The sequence below is a fragment of the Pecten maximus genome, chromosome 5 (genome assembly GCF_902652985.1).
Source record: "Pecten maximus chromosome 5, xPecMax1.1, whole genome shotgun sequence".
NCBI lineage: Eukaryota > Metazoa > Mollusca > Bivalvia > Pectinida > Pectinidae > Pecten > Pecten maximus.
In genome coordinates, this window is record NC_047019.1 from 1,639,526 (window position 1) to 1,661,215 (window position 21,690).

Genomic DNA, 21,690 nt, shown 5'->3' on the forward strand with positions numbered 1-21,690 from the left:
GTTATATTTCTGGATACCCTCCCTAAGGCCCCTGGGGAGGGGGCCACACCAACCTTTTATACCTCCCTAAGGCCCCTGGGGAGGGGGCCAGACCAACCTTTTATACCTCCCTAAGGCCCCTGGGGAGGGGGCCAGACCAACCTTTTATACCAAATTAGTTCCTAAGCTTCAAACCAAATATAAGCCAGATAATTTCATTCTTACAGAAGTTGAAGGATTTTAAAGAATTTGCTATATTTCCACAGACAATCCCTCAGGGCTATGGGGAGGTGGGGTAAGGTCAGGTTATACAAGTCCTCTTCAGCAAACAATACAGGTTAATAATGTTTAATAATTCACAAGAGGCCCATGGGGCCTAAACAGTCACCTGAGTTATGATGTGTACACTGATAGATGATGTTATGTTATAAAACAACCTCTCAGGCCTGTGACCTTGAAAGTATGTTGTATATATAAGTAACGAACAACTTACCTTTGGTATTCCCATTATCCATGTTGGATGAGATTTGCTCTGATCCCCAATTTGGTCCTCGGCGAACTTGACAGCCTTCCAGAGAGAGGTGAGACAGGCTATGATGCGGGGCATTATACTGAGGAGACTTCTGCGGGCATCCATAATGGGCACCAGTGGAATCTCTCGCTGGGGACTTGTTTCCTGTACAAATACTTCATTCATTACAATGGTAACATACACATCAGGGTAAGAGACATCAGAAAAACTTACAATCACAAATGTATCATATAAAGTTAAACAAGATGCCCATTGGGCCTTCATCGTTCACCTGAATATTTCAGTTATTATGGTAAAATACTCTTAGACTTTCACTTAATAATACATATTTATATATATATCATAGATGCTATTAAAGTTTGGGATCCTCCATTCTGTACTAAATACTGAAGGCAACATATTCATTTAACTAGGAATGTCTAAGGATTCAATAAAAGGATCTCTTGTATTCCATGTCCCATCCCTAGGTACCATTCCTAGGTCCCATCCCTAGGTCCCATCCCTGGGATCCCAGCCTAAGGTCCCATCCCTAGGTCCCATCCCTGGGGGTACCATTCCTAGGTCCACTCCCTAGGGGTCCCATCCGTAGGGATCCCATCACTAGAGGTCCCATCCCTAGGTCCCATCCCTGGGGGTCCCATCCTTAGGTCCACTCCCTAGGGGTCCCATCCCTAGGTCCCATCCCTAGGTCCCAATCCTAGGTCCAAACCATAGGTCCAAACCATAGGTCCCATCCCTAGGTCCCATCCCTGGGGGTCCCATCCTTAGGTCCACGCCCTAGGGGTCCACTCCCTAGGGGTCACATCCCTAGGTCCCATCTCGATGTCCCATCACTAGGGGTCCCATCCCTAGGTCCCAACCCTAGGTCCCATCTCGAGGTCCCATCTCGAGGTCCCATCACTAGGTCCTATCCCGAGGTCCCATCCCTAGGTCCCAGCCTTAGGTCCCAACCCTAGGTCCCAACCCTAGGTCCCATCCCTAGGTCCCATCCCTAGGGGTCCCATCCCTAGGTCCTATCCCTAGAGGTCCCATCCCTAGGTCCCAGCCTTAGGTCCCATCCCTAGGTCCCAACCCTAGGTCCCATCCCTAGGTCCCAACCCTAGGTCCCATCCCTAGAGGTCCTATCCCTAGAGGTCCCATCACTAGGTCCCATCACTAGGTCCCATCACTAGGTCCCAACCCTAGGTCCTATCCCTAGAGGTCCCATCACTAGGTCCCAACCCTTGGTCCCATCCCTAGGTCCCAACCCTAGGTCCCTTCCCTAGATCCCATCCCTAGGTCCCAACCCTAGGTGCCATCCCGATGTCCCATCACTAGGTCCCAGCCTTAGGTCCCATCCCTAGGTCCCAACCCTAGGTCCCATCCCTAGAGGTCCCATCCCTAGGTCCCATCACTAGGGGTCCCATCACTAGGGGTCCCATCCCTCCAGCTCATGGGGAGCATGCTCCACTATATATACATTATTAGTTCCCCTACACTCAAGGATGCTTCAGACCAAATATGGCCCAAAAACGTTATCTAGTTGAACACCTACCTACAAGTGACAATCAGGTTTTAGACTAGATGTTATCTAGTTGACCACCTACCTACAAGTGACAATCAGGTTTTAGACTAGATGTTATCTAGTTGAACACCTACCCACTACTGACTCTAGGTTTTAAGACTAAATGTTATCTAGTTGAAAACCTACCTACTGCTGACTATCGGGTTTAAGACTAAATATTATCCAGTTGAACACCTACCGTATTTGACCTAATAAGGGCGCAGGGCGCGGGTAATTGACAGTGGGGGTGCCCTTATTAAGATTAGTTATTCTGAAGTTTTATGAAACAGACTATACCTTATAGCAGAATACCCAAGGCTGTGGAAACGGTAAAATATTCGGGTGATTTCCCAGATCATATCAGACATCATTTTCTTTGACCTAATAATTGATTTACAATGTCTTTTACTAGCTTTCTATTCTGAACAAAAGTTATTTATCAACAAGAATTAAGTCTTTTACTTAACTTTTACTTAAGTTATTTTTTGTATGTGTGTTTAGTTTCAGGTGCTCTTTGCACTGACATGTCATCTGTAGGAATAGACAAAATGTGGCGAAAACTTGTGTTCCTGTTACTTAATTTGCTGAAGAAAATTGAACACATAAAGTAGCAAAACATTTTACATGAATTATTACTTTTTGAACACCATCTTGACACTCAGTCAAAGATTTATTTCCTTAAAAAATGGTAGGGGTGCCCTTATTAGGTCAAATATGGTACCTACTACTGACTCTAGGTTTTAAGACTAAATTTTATCTAGTTGAACATCTACCTATAACTAACCATCAGGTTGAAGACTAAATGTTATCTAGTTGACCACATAACCTACTACAGTAAAACACGTTTAGTACGAAAACGCTTATAGCGATTTTATGGATATTGCGAACTGATTCCGATTCCCCAGCTATTCTCCCTCTTACTTCTATGTAATTCTGAAATTATATTGCGAATTTCACATAGCGAAATATTGTCTATAACGAACCAATTTAGCGGTCCCGTCGGCTGAAATTCCATGTTATTTTAACACTATAGTACGAACCCATCTTCCGAAGTAGGTAAGTCATGCCCTGGTGATCACGACCGCGTCATAGAGAGGTACCCGAGGGCATGTTTCAGGGTATGTATTTGTACGGCTATTGAATCGGTAAGTTATGTTTTCGATGACCTCTGAATAAAGTGAGTTGTTTTGTCTATGTTATGTTAAGTTGTTAATCCATTCTTAGATGTCTTAGTGTGTACACCGTACATGTGTATGTTTCGCAATGGCTTTATCATCAAGCGACTTAGAGCTAATGAAAACGGGACTTTCGGCTAAAGGTCACCGCAACCGATTTCGTCAGTTATACTACGGAAATGACTGATACAGATGCTGTAAAAGACGTTATGAACGTTTCGGACAGTGAAGACGAGGAGAAAATAGAGTCAGAGGTGGAACATTCCATAATCAGTGGTGCTACGGCGAGTGATTATTTACACGAGACAGGCCGTTTTCTGGAGTCCAAAAATGATACGTCAGATGCTTTTAGTACTTTGTACACACTTGCCTCACAAGAAAAGTTTCGGCAGGAAGTTTTAACTGACTTAAAATAATTGCATCGCTTTTAATTTGTACTTACTTGTAATTTTATTTTAATATTTTCATACAGCGAAGTTTTAGGGGAAAAACAATAAAATTCGTAATACACATAATACGAACTATCGATATAGCGAACTGATTCAGTTGGTCCCCTGAGATTCGTTATAACCATGTTTTACTGTACTGCCTATAGGAATGAAGACTAAATGTTATCTAGTTAAATACCTACCCTACTACTGCCTATAGGGTTGAAGACTAAATGTTATCTAGTTAAATACCTACCCTACTACTGCCTAGAGGGTTGAAGACTAAATGTTATCTAGTTAAATACCTACCCTACTACTGCCTATAGGAATGAGACTAAATGTTATCTAGTTAAATACCTACCCTACTATTGCCTATAGGGTTGAAGACATTGATAAGGTTTGTGAAGATCTGCCCTGCACTGCCCGTCTCTGTGGTGATGTTGATGCTAGTGGGAGCAGGCAGGCCAATGGACACTGGGGAGGCATTGTCCAGCAGGCAGTAATGACAGATGGTGGTCATTCCCTCCAGGATGGTCAGTAAGTGGTCAGGCGGCATCTTCTCTTGACCTCTATAGATAAACACAAAATAAAAAAGATTAATTGTAACAGCTAAATGCTCAAGAATAAATTAAATGCCTTAATCACAAGAGCTCAGTGCAGATTTTTGTCAGTATATATATTTTCAAACTAATAAATACACTGTTAGAATAATAACAATTATATTCTATAGAGGAAATCATTCAATATGTAACTTTTCACCTGTCAGACTGAGTTTAAATCCTGTGTGTAGTTTTGACAGCACTTAGTGAAGTTTATTATTTAGCTACATTGTTTTTAATTACATTTTTAATAATATATCCTGGTTGTGTCAATTCACAGCTGTCAAATATGATAAAATTCAAGCATGTAAAAACCATTGGTGTCAGTAAGTTTTGGCTACTATCTGGATGACATGGAGACCATGTTATAGGGGGATCCCATCTACCATATATATCCTAACAAGAGATCCCACAGGGATCTTGGCGTCCACCATTGAATGTTTTTCATAGGTTCCATGCGAGATAGATCTTCTCTCTATTTTTCCCTTTCTCTTACTAATCTGTGTAAATTGAGAAACATCCCTCCAGTACTTTTCAAACAAAGGGAATCCTAGCTATATAAGAAATTTGAGATGTAGCGATAATGGCTGTCTGTCAGCCATGTTGTTTTCAGATTGGTCCCAAAATGCAATACAAGGGACCAAGGGGAATCTGCATATGAAATTTGAGAAAGATCCCCTCAGTACCTTCTGTAAAACAGCAATAACATACTTCAATTGTCAAAATCCAAGATGGCTGCCTGACAGCCATGTTGTTTTCAGATCGGTTTCAAAATGCAATTTGCATAACTAGAGAACAAGGGGGACCTACATATGAAATTTGAGAAAGATTCCTGAAATCTGGCTGGATTATGGAATAGACAGAATTCAGATTAGGCAGAGTTAAACTCTTGACAGTTACTATTAATAGATAAAGAAAAATATTATTTGGGAGGTGAAGACAGCGATTTTGATTGGACAGAGTCTGGTTTAGAAAGAGTCCACTGTACATGACAGCCTACATGGCTATTACCTGTTTTTAGTGTGGTCCTCGTACTTCATGGCCACCACTTCAATGTTACGACAAAGCTGGGCCACAACATTCATTACAATGCTGGGCAGAGCTTTACTCATAAACGGAAGACCTGAGGTTACCATAGCAACCCAGTGACGATGCATATGGCGCATGTGTGACTGTTTCATGGCACTGAGAACGCATGAGAGAAACATCCTCTGTTGCACTATGGGAAGGGAGCCCATGAACCGAGCGTGAAGTAAAGACTGCTGAAAGTTTATCCGCGGGCGCTCCCACTCAGTTGAAGGAGTCACTGTCCCTGAACTTTCTGATACATCAGAAAAAACTTTTTCAATGTTTCCTTCCAACATGATAAGAACCAGCATTAAGTTAAGCAGGCGGATCTGGAATGTCTCATTAACGGAGTGATCAAGATTTTCCTCGTTGAATCTTATGATTCCCTCAGTGATTTTACATTTCACAGTTTTGTCTTTCTTCCTCAAGTTATACACGGACGCTAGACAACAGTGCAGCAGAGCTTTCTGAACTTTACACCTTACCAGTAGATCTTTGATGTAAGAGACAAAACTTTTCCCGCTTTCTTTCATTATAACGATCAACTCCGACATCAGTAAAGTCAGCACTTCCGTAGCTAGGATATGAACCTCCTTGTTGCCTAGCAACTCGCCATGCGAAAGCTTGCTTATCATCAAGTTAGGAAAGTAGCTTCTCACAAAATACAAACATACAGAGATGATGACTTCTATGTACATGTTACTACGGTAACTAGACATGACTTCGGGAGGGAGATCACCAAAAAAGTTCTTTCCAAAAACTGATTTCCTGTGACGAGCCAGTAGAAGCTGTAGTTTAGCTAACTGTGGAGTTCTTGTTGCACTTATACTTGTTGTAACCAAAGCAGTCACCACAAGTCTCGGACAAGTTACTAACATGGATTTCAATGTGGTTAAGGCATACAATGTCCGTTTGTAGTCATACTTCTGTGTGTATAACAACATATGCATATGCAGCGGATGAACATCCTCAAAATTTCTGTTCCGTCCATGGTGTGTCAGCTCAGGGATTTGTTAAGTCCGATTCACTTTCTGTTGGAGAGTCGATTTCCATACCCCTATTATCGACAGTGTTGAGGATATCATGATCCTCTATAACACTACTCGTCTTCGACGACACGCTAGGTAGCCGAGGTCGACTTCCTCCTTTTGACTCGACTACTTTAGGAACTGTAGCATCTAAGTCTTCCAGTATAAAATCCTCATCATTTTCCGTATCATCTTGTTCAAGGGCAACTGAACTCTCCAGAGAAAGGGGGACAACTCTATTCAGGACTTCGGTGAGAATGTTGTTAACCATGGTCTCGGATCCACTTACCAATGGGCTGTCCTCTTGTGGGCTAGCTTCAGAATAGGTCTGCGACCCATTTTCATTTACATCAAAGAATATCCCTTCCTTAGCACATGTTTCACGATCTAACCGTGTTGCTCCAACTAGATTTACTTGCTGTGTTGGTGTCTCATAGCCTTCAAACACTAAGCGATCAAGACTACTCTCCGAGCCGAATGGGTTGATACAGAGGCTGAGGTCACTGGGACGAACACGATCAAAGTGTATCTCCTGTTCGTGCTGGGTCTGTGACGTTGAGGCAGAACCTTGTTTGTCCACAGATGTGAGAGCGTAAGATTTGATGTCGTCTGTTCGTTTAGCAGACAATGGTTTGTTACCCGAGTTGACATGGTAAATAATGTTACCACCCTCACTACTGATGGCGTAGATCTGCGACTCATTTCCTGAACCTTTCTCCTCCTCGGTCAGCGCCACTTTCTTGGGCTTGTGTACATTGATATGTTGAACAGAAATTCTGAAAGAGAAAATCAAATTACTTCATTCCACAACTCCTGACTAAAACATACTGATCACAGGGGCTTGTACATATAGAATTATCACAGGGACTTGTAAAGATTGGTCACAGGGGCTTGTACACACATTGCGTCCTACATGTACTTAGAATCATAGAATTTTTCAAAAAACAGAAAGTAAGCACTATATATTGAGAGGTCACACAAGTAAGCTCTGATATACAAATCAATTATTGGAGAATTTCCACTGATCTCAAATACTTTAACATTCACTGTCAAGACAAAAAAGCTTGAACCATGTAATATTATAGAGCTATTATAATATAAGCTGTGCGAACACAGGTACATGTCAGCAGTACTGCCACCTGTACATTAATTACAGTCCCCTCACCAAGCGGTGTCAGGGTGGAGTAGCATGGTAAGACCTGTACATTAACTAAAGTCGCCTCACCGAGCGGTGTCAGGGTGGAGTAGCATGGTAAGAAGAGGATTGAGGACTCGACAGATGTCCCCGCGTTGTATAACATGGGTGAGCCAGGTGGTCGCGATGGTTTTTGTTGCACTCATTTCCTCCTTCAGACTGTCGAGAAGTACCAGCATCGACCTAAACAAAACAATATTAAAGTTTACCCACAGCTATAGGTAAATTATCTCATCGACCTACACAACATTACAGTATGCCCACAGCTATAGGTAAATTGTCTCATCGACCTACACAACATTACAGTATACCTACAGCTATAGGTAAATTATCTCATCACCTGCCATAAACTAGTGTTGACATGTAAAATGTAAACTTAATTTACCACAATTCTGAAACATGTTATACCAATTAATCATCCTTGTTAGCCCGGATGGGAGTGTGTGAAAAGTCTTTAATTATTGTGACAGGAAACTCGAGTATCCAGAGAAAACCTACAAGGTCGGGCAAGTGACCCCATACCTATATAGTCTACATGTATGTCTATTAATGGGACTATTGTTGACATATCATACGTGACAGAATAAAGTAAGTCCTTTAAAATACAATTATTAATGGGTCTCTCATTAATATTCCCATTAAATGTACCCAAATATTAGGCATATTAATGGTGGCATTAATGGTGAAAATGATGGTGCATTAATTATTTTTTATTCATGGCTTTTTCATGGTCAGTTTTTATGGTCAATTGTTTAGTAGTGACAGTCACATGGTTTACATGCAAATTACCATCATTCTAGATTTCACTCCTTAGGAGTGCAAGAAAATTTGTGATAAACTTATTACCAAGATTTGTGAATAGATGGACAAACGGATATACTTGATGCGTTGGTCACTTCATGGAGAGAGCATAAACAAGAGACCCAATGGGCCTGTATCACTCACATTAACACGAGAAGTGGGTTTAGGATAAAACATTTATTTGTTAATGTTTAGCCTGAATGATTTTTGTTATGGTTACTTATCTTTAGATAAAGTTGTAAAATGAGTACTGTTAAGAAATTATGTAAATCTATTGTCATTTTTGAGATATGTGATTTCGTGGAATGCATATCTGTCATTGTTCCTTAACAGTGACCTAGCTATCAAGCTGTGATGTGACAAGTGTGTTTTTTAATATTTGACATTGGACTTTATGCTATTCTGAAAAGCTTAGTTGTTGGGTCAATAATGTATATACTTCTGACTAATAATGTTAGTTTCCATGACCTATTCCTAACATACACACACATATATTTACTGTTCAAATTTCCTCCTTTACTTATATATTCTATGGAGATGGCTGCCAAGCAGGCCATGTTTATTGTGGTGAGAATGCTATGGAGGAAATACCATTCTTAGTTAAGATGTATTAACATTCATTAAGTACCTGTCAAATGTGCGCGGAGGTTGTCCAGGATTGGGGTCGGATCGACTGTCCCTTGTCAGGTGCCAGAGAACGGTTAACTTCTTGAATGCTCCAATACGCTCCATCTTCAATGTAAGATCATTACATGATATTTCAGAGGGATCTTGACAACCACCGTTGGAGATCTCAGAGGGATCTTGACAACCACCATTGGAGATCCCAGAGGGATCTTGACAACCACCATTAGAGATCCCAGAGGGATCTTGTCAACCACCATTGGAGATCCCAGAGGGATCTTGACAACCACCATCAGAGATCCCAGAGGGATCTTGAAAACTACTATTGGAGATCCAAGAGAAAACCTATCTTCGTCTACTTTTCCCTTCTTTCCCATCAATTTCTTAATCAATTAATATTATGGGATACCTACATAAGAAGTCTAAACAAAAGGCCCAATGGGCCTTAATGGTCATCTGACTCTAAATGCCCTTGTGCTGTTGAAGTATACATTCTCAGTAGCAAGTACTGTTGTTGTTGGTGGCCAAATTTAAAGTGGCCATCTTTCTAACCAACCCAAAAACTAACAACACTTGGTCGAGACCATCTCAGAATTATTTCAGGTAAGTTAAAGCTGAATTCCACTGGTGATTTTGTTTAGGAAAGCTGTGATTGCACAATTATGTTACAAGATGGCCCCCATGGCTGCCATGTGAAAGTTTTTACAAAACCGAAAAAATAACACTTTCTTGGCTTACATTCTTACAAATTTTCATTCAGCTTAATAACACCAGTGGAACTAGTAAAGAAGGTTAAAATATGCTTTCAAGATGGCTGCCATGGCTATAGGTCAAAAAGATGGCTGCCATGGTAAATTTTTTTTTTAAAAATAACTTTCTGAAATACAACAATAACAATTTTCAAATTCCCGGGCCACCATTTTGTTCTCCCAATCAAAACAATTTCCCTCCAGTGCTTCGCATGACTTAACGACACTAATCTTCAATTGTCATTAACCAAGATGGCTGTCTGGCAGCCATTTCATTTTCATTTTCCCGATCAGACGCAAAATCAAATGGGCACAACTATTAACCAATTAAGGGGAACCTACATGATAAGTTTGAGAAATGTCCCTACAATTCTTTTCAAGAAATAGCAATGACAATCTTCAACTGTCAAATTCTAAGATGGTCGCCTGTCAGCTTTTATTTTCCCCTTCAGACTCAAAATCAAATGGACACAACAAGGGACCAAGAGGACCCTACATGAGATATAGGTAAGTATCCTTCTAGTACTTCTCATGATCAAGAAAAAGCAAAACTGTCAAAATCCAAGATGGCTGCTTTTTGGCCATTTCACTTTCCAATCAGACACAATGTTGAATGGGCACAACTAAAAACCAAGGGAATCTATATCAGACACAAGGGCATGGCCTTTATAACCCTAACAGTCACAGACACCACTAAAGGGAGACAACTCACCTCATATAACCCTAACAGTCGCAAACACCACTAAAGGGAGATAACTCACCTCATATATCCCTGTTACAGACATCACTAAAGGGAGATAACTCACCTCATATAACCCTAACAGTCACAGACATCACTAAAGGGAGATAACTCACCTCGTCCTCAGACACAAGGGCATTGCCTATCACATCCTCACACACCCAGCTGTCAGGGGTGACCTGGTGTAGATGGTGGAACAGTTGTACACTCTGTTGGTGATGGGAAGGTGTTTTCTCATCCAAGTATCCCCACAAAATACTGGCTACTCTCTGTCAATCATAAAACATATACAAAATACTGGCTACTCTCTGTCAATCATAAAACATACAAAATACTGGCTACTCTCTGTCAATCATAAAACATACAAAATACTGGCTACTCTCTGTCAATCATAAAACATACAAAATACTGAATACTCTCTGTCAATCCTAAAACATATACAAAATACTGAATACTCTCTGTCAATCATAAAACATACAAAATACTGGCTACTCTCTGTCAACCCTAAAACATATACAAAATACTGGCTACTCTCTGTCAATCCTAAAACATACAAAATACTGGCTACTCTCTGTCAATCATAAAACATACAAAATACTGGCTACTCTCTGTCAATCATAAAACATACAAAATACTGGCTACTCTCTGTCAATCATAAAACATACAAAATACTGGCTACTCTCTGTCAATCATGAAACATACAAAATACTGGCTACTCTCTGTCAATCCTAAAACATATACAAAATACTGGCTACACTCTGTCAATCATGAATCATACAAAATACCGGCTACTCTCTGTCAATCATAAAACATACAAAATACTGGCTACTCTCTGTCAATCATAAAACATACAAAATACTGGCTACACTCTGTCAATCATAAAACATACAAAATACTGGCTACTCTCTGTCAATCATAAAACATACAAAATACTGGCTACTCTCTGTCAATCATAAAACATATACAAAATACTGGCTACTCTCTGTCAATCATAAAACATATACAAAATACTGGCTACTCTCTGTCAATCATAAAACATACAAAATACTGGCTACACTCTGTCAATCATAAAACATACAAAATACTGGCTACTCTCTGTCAATCATAAAACATACAAAATACTGGCTACTCTCTGTCAATCATAAAACATATACAAAATACTGGCTACTCTCTGTCAATCATAAAACATATACAAAATACTGGCTACTCTCTGTCAATCATAAAACATACAAAATACTGGCTACACTCTGTCAATCATAAAACATACAAAATACTGGCTACTCTCTGTCAATCATAAAACATACAAAATACTGGCTACTCTCTGTCAATCATAAAACATATACAAAATACTGGCTACACTCTGTCAATCATAAAACATACAAAATACTGGCTACACTCTGTCAATCATAAAACATACAAAATACTGGCTACTCTCTGTCAATCATAAAACATATACAAAATACTGGCTACACTCTGTCAATCATAAAACATATAATCAATATTTCCTCTAACACAAAATTAGTTTCAATTTCAGTTTCAGTTTTAATATACAGACAGACTACTGTTAAACCTCTCTATTAAGACCGTCTGGGGGTCTGAGTGAAAGTGGTCTTAATAGCTGGGTGGTCTTAATACTGAGGTGGACCAGATTCACCTTTGACTATCAAGAATCCTCTATGATTTTGAGAAGAGTAAGTAAAACATATGTACCCCTCGAAATGTATCCTTAAATCATTACAATGCCTTTACCACCAAAAAAAAATCAATAAAAACAAAGACACTTCAATGCAAAATACATATTTTTGATAATTCAAGTAATGTAATGCATGTACAGTATATATTAAGTTTTAATTACAGTATATAGTTATAATTAGGTCAATTAACGTTAATAATGGGGTCAATAAATTGGTGGTCTTTGGGGCTGTCATACAAGATGGAAGGATAGCTCACTCCCCTCCCCCCTCCCCCCTCCCCCTCCCCCACCAGTAGAGGACTGATAATAACACACCTTGTAAAATGTAGTGTTCTCTCCGAGGTATTTCAGGTGGATAGGCAGGAGTGCTGGCATGATCACTACGGAAACAGGACTTCCCTCACTCACAGACTTTGACCTTTCTCGTCCGATGTCAACTTTGTTCTCACTGTCTGACTGGATCGTCTTGGCGACAATAATCAAGTCAATCATTGTTGCTATGGCAGCAGACTGAAGCTCAAAACTCTCCACAAAACATCCACAGGCAAGTAGGTCCTGCAGCCACATTGGAAGGGTCACATTTTCACCTGGATAACGAACAAAAAATAACAAGAGGTCCATAGCACCTGTATCACTTACCTGGATGTTGCAGTGTTTATTTTCAAAACACTCTTACATTTCTACAAAAGTTGGACAAGGATTTTTAAAAAAATTGTTATATTTTGCCAATTTAGGCCCCCACCTCTCAGCCCCCTGGGCCAGAACAACCTTTTATACAAAAATGGTTTCCCCTCACCAAAGAATGCTTCAGACCAGATATGAACCAAGTCTTTTCATTCTTACAGAAGGGGGAGCGAGTCACCACTGATACAACAAGTGCAATCAATGATTGCGAAAGCTCACCGGCGGCAGCAATCACACTTTGCATTCATTTTTTATGTATACGTATGTATAAGCATGTCATTTTGAAATTGTATGTGACATAATATCGCTCCTAGACCTCTAATGGATGTATAAACCAAATAAGAAGGGTGTGGACTTACAAGCTTTTCAAAACTAACCCCCAAAATCTTTAAAGTGATTTTGCCATAACATCATTTCTAGACCTCTAATGAATGTATAACCTAAATAAGAAGGGCATGAGGTGTATACTTTTAGACTTACAATCTTTCAAAAAACTTACTCCAAAAACTTTAAAGTGGGTTTTGGTGCCAAAAAAGTTAAGTCCACAAAATGGTTAAATGCGAAAAACAACTTAGAAGGGCATGAGGTGTATACTTTTGGACTTACAAGCTTTCCAAAAACTTACTCCAAAAACTCTAAAAGTTTTGGGGTGGGACGCCGACGCCAACGCCAACGCCGACGCCAACGCGGACGCCGGGGTGACAGCATTAGCTCTCGGTTACTCGTAACCGGTGAGCTAAAAATTCCCTCCCCAAGGATGGTAATAAAAATCTGTTAAGTCCTTCATGACTAGTAGTGTTTTAAAGAAAATGTTGACAGACGATAGATGCCACCCCATAGACTAACCATTCCTTTGGATTGACAGGTACAAATTCTGAAGTTTACTGATTATCTAGTATGGGACTGATCAAACTTAATATTATACAAACACACTAGTGTACACCTGCATATTCATGGTGTACACTTTGTTTTTGTAATTAATATGTACTTTAAATCAATTCATAATTACATATATGTGTACATCATGCTACTGTACAGTGTACACTACACTAAAAACATATATTCAGAAATATCTTAAAATACATTGTGAAAGTTTGAATACCTGCATTGAAAGAACGCTGGAAGATTTTGTTGAAATCTGTACAAAAGATTGGAAAACTAGTAAAATCCAACAAGAGTCGACAAGCACAGTCAAACGTTTGTAAAGTTTCCTCCTGTAGATGTCCTGCACTGATTGGCCCCCGGTTATCATTCTGGTCACTAGAGGGATCAAGGTCTTCCTCGTCTCGGTAATATCCACGTCGCTCAACCGATGTACTCATCTGACTGATACACGTCGTAATGACGCTCGGATCCTCAACGATCTTCTGTGTTATGTACGTATGGAAAAAGTTCTTGTAACATTCGATACAGGACTGCATCATAGTTGTAGCAGAACTCTTGACTGAATTGGGAAATGAATTTTGTTCTAGACATGAGGAAGTTAATTTACTTTCACTAGAAATAGGATTAAAATCTAATCCTTCTGATTTACATCTAATGTTTAACTCATTTTCTGTCTTTTCAGATGTATGAATATTTTCACTTTCAAGCATTTCAACTTCTCCGTTTACGGCCAAATCTTTTCCATTGTCTCCTGGCAGTACACCATTGTCTACTGACAGTACACCATTGTCTTCTGACAGTACACCATTGTCTACTGACAGCACACCATTGTCTTCTGACAGTACACCATTGTCTACTGACAGTACACCATTGTCTACTGACACCACACCATTGTCTACTGACTGCAAGCCATTTTCTACTGACAGTACATGTCCATTCACAATACTTTTCTCTTGGATACTATTTGATTCTGTCTCCTCACTGTCTCTATCATTATCAGGCTCAGATTTCTGTCCATTTACAACACAATTTGTAACAATGTCATTTTTATTGACATCTGAGATGTCGGTGCTTTTCGCTTCAGATGCTGGTATCTTCCTGTAATCATCCAGATAGGACCAACTGGTCATACTGTGTCCTTCAAAGACCTGTAAAGTATTCATATATGTTAACAAGAGGCACATGGGACATGTCAAATCAATGTTTTAACATGCATAACAATTTGGTTTGGTTTTATTTGTTTAAAATCCTATTAACAGCTAAGGTCATTTAAGGACGGCCTTCTGTGCGTGAGATATGAATGTGCAAGTGGTGAGTCCGTATGCCAGTTTTGGGAGGCTGTGGTATGTTTGTGTCAAGTCTCCTTGTGATAGACCGGAGCCTTTGCTGATTTATAGTGCTACCTCACTGAAGCATACTGCCGAAGACATCCAGCAGGAAACCCCACCCAGTCACATTATATACTGACAACGGGCGAACCAGTCGTCCCACTCCTTATATAATGCTGAGCGCTAAGCAGGAGCAGCAACTCCTATTTTTTAAAGACTTTGGCATGTCTCTGCCAGGGTACAGAACCCAAAGTCTTCCTCACAGCGGCGGACGCTCAACTAATGACCAAAAGTGAGGCATTGTCAAGGGAGACATTAGGAAGGAGAAAAGTGTTAAGAAAGAATTAAAGCAACACATGTCCCCTACTGGCCCCTGCTAAAAATAGTAACAGTGACCTTGACCTTGACCCAAAAACCTTGACCCAAAAACCTTGAAACTCTGACATTATCTGTAGATACTCATGCTTAAGTTATACATCCAACTTTCACCAACATACCATGAAGCATGGCTGAGAAAAGTGAGAGGACGGAGTGAGAGACAGAGTAACAGACAGACGGACAGACGGGGAGGAAACCTGTAGTTCCCTGGTTTCACCGGTAGGGGACTAATTAGTGTGAAGCTCAGGAGGAGTATACATACTGATGTCTTAGTTTTTACTGCACTTAACCATTGGAAGGTATCTTAATAGAGATTGTATCTTAATAGAGATTGTATCTTAATAGAATTGTATCTTAATCACTTGGTCAGTTTCGACACTTACTCCATCAGTGCTTGCAGTGTCCAGGACATCCATGGAGGGCTGGACCTTGGCGAGTAACTTTATACACAGCTGTAGAGTACATCTGATGTCAGTCTCCTGGATCTTTGTACAGTGGTTGGTCAAGGTCGTTGTCACCCTGTACAACAGGTCTGGTAGATGTTCTGTCTGAGTCTCCAGGAATGTTTCCTAAAATAACACATACATAGTCATTATATAGCTAAATTACTACATTTAGAAGCTCGACAGAGTTTTGAACACTTTGTTAGGACCTCAGGGTCCAGACTGAAATCTAGACAGAGTTTTGAACATTTTGTTAGGACCTCAGGGTCCAGACTGAAATCTAGACATAGTTTTGTACACTTTGTTAGGACCTCAGGGTCCAGACTGAAATCTAGACAGAGTTTTGTACACTTTGTTAAGGCCTCAGGGTCCAGACTGAAATCTAGACAGAGTTTTGTACACTTTATTAAGGCCTCATGATCAGGGTCCAGACTGAAATCTGGACATAGTTTTGTACACTTTGTTAAGGCCTCAGGGTCCAGACTGAAATCTAGATTGGTATAAACATACTCATCACACAGGGCATGGTAAAAATGTCTTCAGTAATCTGATCAAGTGATCTTTGCCAAAGCATAAAAACATGTAATTACCAATGATATAACTTCAAGTAGGTAGTCGACGAGTGTACAGAGTTCTGACAGTGACGGGATATCACTCTCCATCACGGATCTCTGACGCGACAACAGCTGCCCTTCATCTTTACTCATCTTTTGACAAGATTCCTCAAACATCCGGGCAATATAGTCCCAAATAAAATAAGGCTCAAATGTCCCAAACAACAAGTTAGCAGTCTTGATGAGCTCTCCGTAAGTCTTACACTCCAGACTTATATGAGTTTTCGTCTGTTTATCTTCACTTGTTACTCCATCCATTCCTAATTCATTGTTTGTTTTATACTTAGAGTGCAGTGACCCTGTCTCCCTGTACAGACACTGAAACACGGACAGAAGAACACTTTCTAAAATCACCGGTCCAATTTCTGGCTTATCTAGTAGACTCATTAATATCCTAAATGGTTTCAACACGGCTGATTTTCCTACATGTTTGCCGACAATACCGTCGTCCTGACTGGAGTCGGATAGTTTTTGTTTAAGAGCCTGTATTAGGAGGTCCTTGGAGTAGGTATGGAAGTACAGAAGATCTATTTCACTTGTGCTGGTCCCGCTGTCTTTGCGTGAGGCTTTGCCTGCCGTCTGTCGACTGATGTTACCCGTACTGTTGGCTCCAGTGCCAAGCAACCAGGCATACAATCGACGGTTGAGTGACATATCTCTGCGTAGAACTACGTTGATAACAGATTTTACGATCTTGGCCATGTCCGACTTTGTGAGCTGACCGTTCCGCATGGGAAAAGCAAGGAGAAGGAAATCCAGTAAGATCCTCTGTACAAGGACAATGGAATCCTGGGCCGCACTGCACATAGCTTCAACCTGTAGGGAAATAAAATGCTTTAATTAGAATTCATGTTGACTTAAAAATCTGTATGGTAAACAGTGGCAGCAGACATAAGCCTGAAGTTCACCAATCTGACACTTGTCAAAAATAACAACTTCAAACATTCTTCTTTTTTTCTTTTTCTGCTTCACTCTTTATACAGACTCATATTAATCAGGAATTTTTTCTTGATTTCGTATATAAGTAATGACATCAATTTACCTATCATGAATTTGGTAACTGACTGACATTTTCCAGCTGTATTTGGACACTGGCTTCATGTACATTTCTGTAAGTGTGTAGACTACATGATGTACTGTAGTTTCCGGTGTATAGCCCGTAGGAGCCATAAAATATGTGGGTTTTATACAAGAGGCCCATTGGTCTTATGGTCATCTAACTTTAACAGACCCTAGTAATGTAGTATACACATCCTCAGTAGTAGTGAAGTGGTAGACAACAATTGGGATCGTGTATGTTGGCCATGACACTAAGATTACTGAACAACCTGAACAACACTTAGTAAGGACCATCCCAGGATCAGTTGAGGTAGGTTAGAGCTGAGCCCCACGGGTAGGTTAGAGCTGAACCCCACTGGTAGGTTAGAGCTGAACCCCACTGGTAGGTTAGAGCTGAACCCCACTGGTAGGTTAAAGCTGAACCCCACTGGTAGGTTAGAGCTGAACCCCACGGGTAGGTTAGAGCTGAACCCCACTGGTAGGTTAGAGCTGAACCCCACTGGTACGTTAGAGCTGAACCCCATGGGTAGGTTAGAGCTGAACCCCACTGGTAGGTTAGAGCTGAACCCCACTGGTAGGTTAAAGCTGAACCCCACTGGTACGTTAGAGCTGAACCCCACTGGTACGTTAGAGCTGAACCCCATGGGTAGGTTAGAGCTGAACCCCACTGGTAGGTTAGAGCTGAACCCCACTGGTAGGTTAGAGCTGAGCCCCACTGGTAGGTTAGAGCTGAACCCCACTGGTAGGTTAGAGCTGAACCCCACTGGTAGGTTAGAGCTGAGCCCCACTGGTAGGTTAGAGCTGAACCCCACTGGTAGGTTAGAGCTGAACCCCACGGGTAGGTTAGAGCTGAACCCCACTGGTAGGTTAGAGCTGAACCCCACTGGTAGGTTAGAGCTGAACCCCACGGGTAGGTTAGAGCTGAACCCCACTGGTAGGTTAGAGCTGAACCCCACTGGTAGGTTAAAGCTGAGCCCCACTGGTAGGTTAGAGCTGAACCCCACTGGTAGGTTAGAGCTGAACCCCACTGGTAGGTTAGAGCTGAACCCCACGGGTAGGTTAGAGCTGAACCCCACGGGTAGGTTAGAGCTGAACCCCACTGGTAGGTTAGAGCTGAGCCCCACTGGTAGGTTAGAGCTGAACCCCACTGGTAGGTTAGAGCTGAACCCCACTGGTAGGTTAGAGCTGAACCCCACGGGTAGGTTAGAGCTGAACCCCACGGGTAGGTTAGAGCTGAACCCCACTGGTAGGTTAGAGCTGAACCCCACTGGTAGGTTAGAGCTGAACCCCACGGGTAGGTTAGAGCTGAACCCCACGGGTAGGTTAGAGCTGAACCCCACTGGTAGGTTAGAGCTGAACCCCACTGGTAGGTTAGAGCTGAACCCCACTGGTAGGTTAGAGCTGAACCCCACGGGTAGGTTAGAGCTGAACCCCACTGGTAGGTTAGAGCTGAACCCCACTGGTAGGTTAGAGCTGAACCCCACTGGTAGGTTAGAGCTGAACCCCACTGGTAGGTTAGAGCTGAACCCCACTGGTAGGTTAGAGCTGAACCCCACTGGTAGGTTAGAGCTGAGCCCCACGGGTAGGTTAGAGCTGAGCCCCACTGGTAGGTTAGAGCTGAACCCCACGTGTAGGACTTGAAGGGGAGTTTAAAATAGGGGTTTTTCAGGAAAACCATGATTGCACACAATTTACAAAATGACAGCAATGGATACCATGTCAAAGTTTTTAAAAGCCGAAGAAAACAACCAACAACACATTTTTGCTTCTGTTCCTTTACACCCCCACCATTGTCCAGCTTGATGGCACCAGTAGAATTATAGAGAAGAAGCTTAATGTGTTTTTCAGGAGGCAGCCATCTTGGATTTCAATCTGACCCAACAAATAACCACTCTTGGTCACAACCATCTCAGGATCATTCAGGCAAGTTAAACTTGAGTTTCACTGGTGGAACTTGAGAAGAAGTTAAAAATGTGAAAAGTTTCTGAACTCTGCACAGCAAACAAAGACAGACAAAGCAAGATAATTATTAGGAAAACGGTGATATATCTAGTTGTACAAACAGTGAAATATCTAGTTTAAATACAAACTGTGATATCTCTAGTTATACAAACTGTGATATCTCTAGTTATACAAACTGTGATATCTCTAGTTGTACAAACAGTGATATCTCTAGTTATACAAACAGTGATATATCTAGTTGTACAAACTGTGATATCTCTAGTTGTACAAACTGTGATATCTCTAGTTGTACAAACTGTGATATCTCTAGTTGTACAAACAGTGATATCTCTAGTTATGAAAACAGTGAAATCTCTAGTTGTACAAACTGTGATATCTCTAGTTATACAAACTGTGATATCTCTAGTTGTACAAACTGTGATATCTCTAGTTATACAAACTGTGATATCTCTAGTTGTACAAACTGTGATATCTCTAGTTGTACAAACTGTGATATCTCTAGTTATACAAACTGTGATATCTCTAGTTATACAAACTGTGATATCTCTAATTGTACAAACCGTGATATATACAGTTATAATCAGCATCTGTACCAACCATTAGGTCAATGTTCAGTCCCATCATGTACAGCTGATCCTCCATGGTCTGTTTCTTGTTGTAGTGGGCTAATAAAAAAGTGATGGCAGGCAAACGGACACTTGGACACGACATGACACACTCCCACAGACACGTGTAAAAATACTCCGGCTCGGCCGACTCGCAGAAATCCTCCAGTAACCCATTAGTCCTGTAACAGTACAACGTTTAGGTTTAGTGTTGTGTTAGTCCTTTATAAAATTAACAGTTCAATGTTTAGGGTATAAGGTTTGGTACTTGACAATACAATAAGAGGCATTATGAGTGGAGTCTGTACTTTGCCCTGAACTAACAGAAAATCAAACATTTGATACCTGTCATAGTACTCGGCGCCCTCCTCCAGTCCTGGGAGAAGTCCAAGGAGCAGGCCATTCAGACCCGGTTTGATGTGTCTACCCAGACCAATGAAGTGTCGTTCATACACTGTGAGTAGGGTGGGTTTTACACTCATGGCTGCATGGCCCAGCAACGGGAACAGACCTGCACTGTAAATAAAGAGGTCTTGGGCCAGTCTCTGGGTACCGATACATTTGAAGATTATGTCGTACGTCTCTAGAGCCTTCAGGTGTACTCCACTAGGAAGGGCAGGATGAAGACATTGAGCCAGTCGTTTTCCGATTGTGACACGTTTTGGAATGACTGGAAACTTGACATGTCCCAGTAATACCTGTTAGGAACAGAAGGAACAGGTAATTCTTTATGTCTATAGATCAACTTAACTTTAATAAGGAGAGAAGTCTATATCTAGGTATTCCTACAATTCATTAAAACACTGAATGTCCACACCAATACCTGGGTATTCATACAATTCATCAAAACATTGAATGTCCACACACATACCTGGGTATTCATACAATTCATCAAAACATTGAATGTCCACACACATACCTGGGTATTCATACAATTCATCAAAACATTGAATGTCCACACACATACCTGGGTATTCATATACAATTCATCAAAACATTGAATGTCCACACACATACCTGGGTATTCATATATAATTCATCAAAACTCTGAGTGTATTGCTGCACATAGTGAGCTTCATGTTTAACTGTGAACAGTACCACATGAAACTTTAATTCAAGCCTTTTACACTTTTTTTCTAAAATGTCTTGATTTTCTGGAGTTACCCGACGAGACTGATTTGATACACATTAATGTTGAATTTTACCTTATTAAGTTTTCCAAGAGCAGAAATGAGATCTGCCCACTCGCTGGTGTTTTCAAAGCTGCGGAGAGCTTTGTCTACTTGTGTGATGTATGTCCTGTACTTGGAGTCGTTGAGTAACTCGCACTCCTCCGCCAGGATCGATAAAGCACTCATCCTGTCTCAGCTTCAGCACCTGTAAACAAATTAGTTGTTTATACTGGTATACATTTTATTATACATATTTACTATAGAGTCAAAAACAATGGATTGACCAGTAAATCAAGATTTTTTCAATGAAATCTAATGATGTACTCCTCATGCTACATATATATATCGTAACCCTGGTAAATACTAGCTTCAATATACCGCTCGGCTGGAGAGATCTTCTCTCAAGC

The 21,690-nt window shown here is 40.9% G+C and overlaps 1 protein-coding gene across 1 annotated transcript in view; it reads right to left on the bottom strand.

Annotated features, from left to right (window-relative positions):
* The window catches only part of LOC117326810 (protein dopey-1-like), a 67,707-nt gene that overhangs the window by 39,269 nt on the left and 6,748 nt on the right, over positions 1–21,690 (bottom strand). Inside the window, 14 exon segments of the mRNA XM_033883532.1 lie at positions 473–655; positions 4,019–4,226; positions 5,268–6,329; positions 6,331–7,128; positions 7,578–7,730; positions 8,977–9,080; positions 10,577–10,729; positions 12,469–12,740; positions 13,940–14,870; positions 15,812–15,997; positions 16,462–17,301; positions 20,104–20,293; positions 20,457–20,809; positions 21,317–21,488. Of these exon segments, the coding sequence (XP_033739423.1) occupies positions 473–655; positions 4,019–4,226; positions 5,268–6,329; positions 6,331–7,128; positions 7,578–7,730; positions 8,977–9,080; positions 10,577–10,729; positions 12,469–12,740; positions 13,940–14,870; positions 15,812–15,997; positions 16,462–17,301; positions 20,104–20,293; positions 20,457–20,809; positions 21,317–21,469 (5,586 nt within the window). The 5' untranslated portion in view covers positions 21,470–21,488.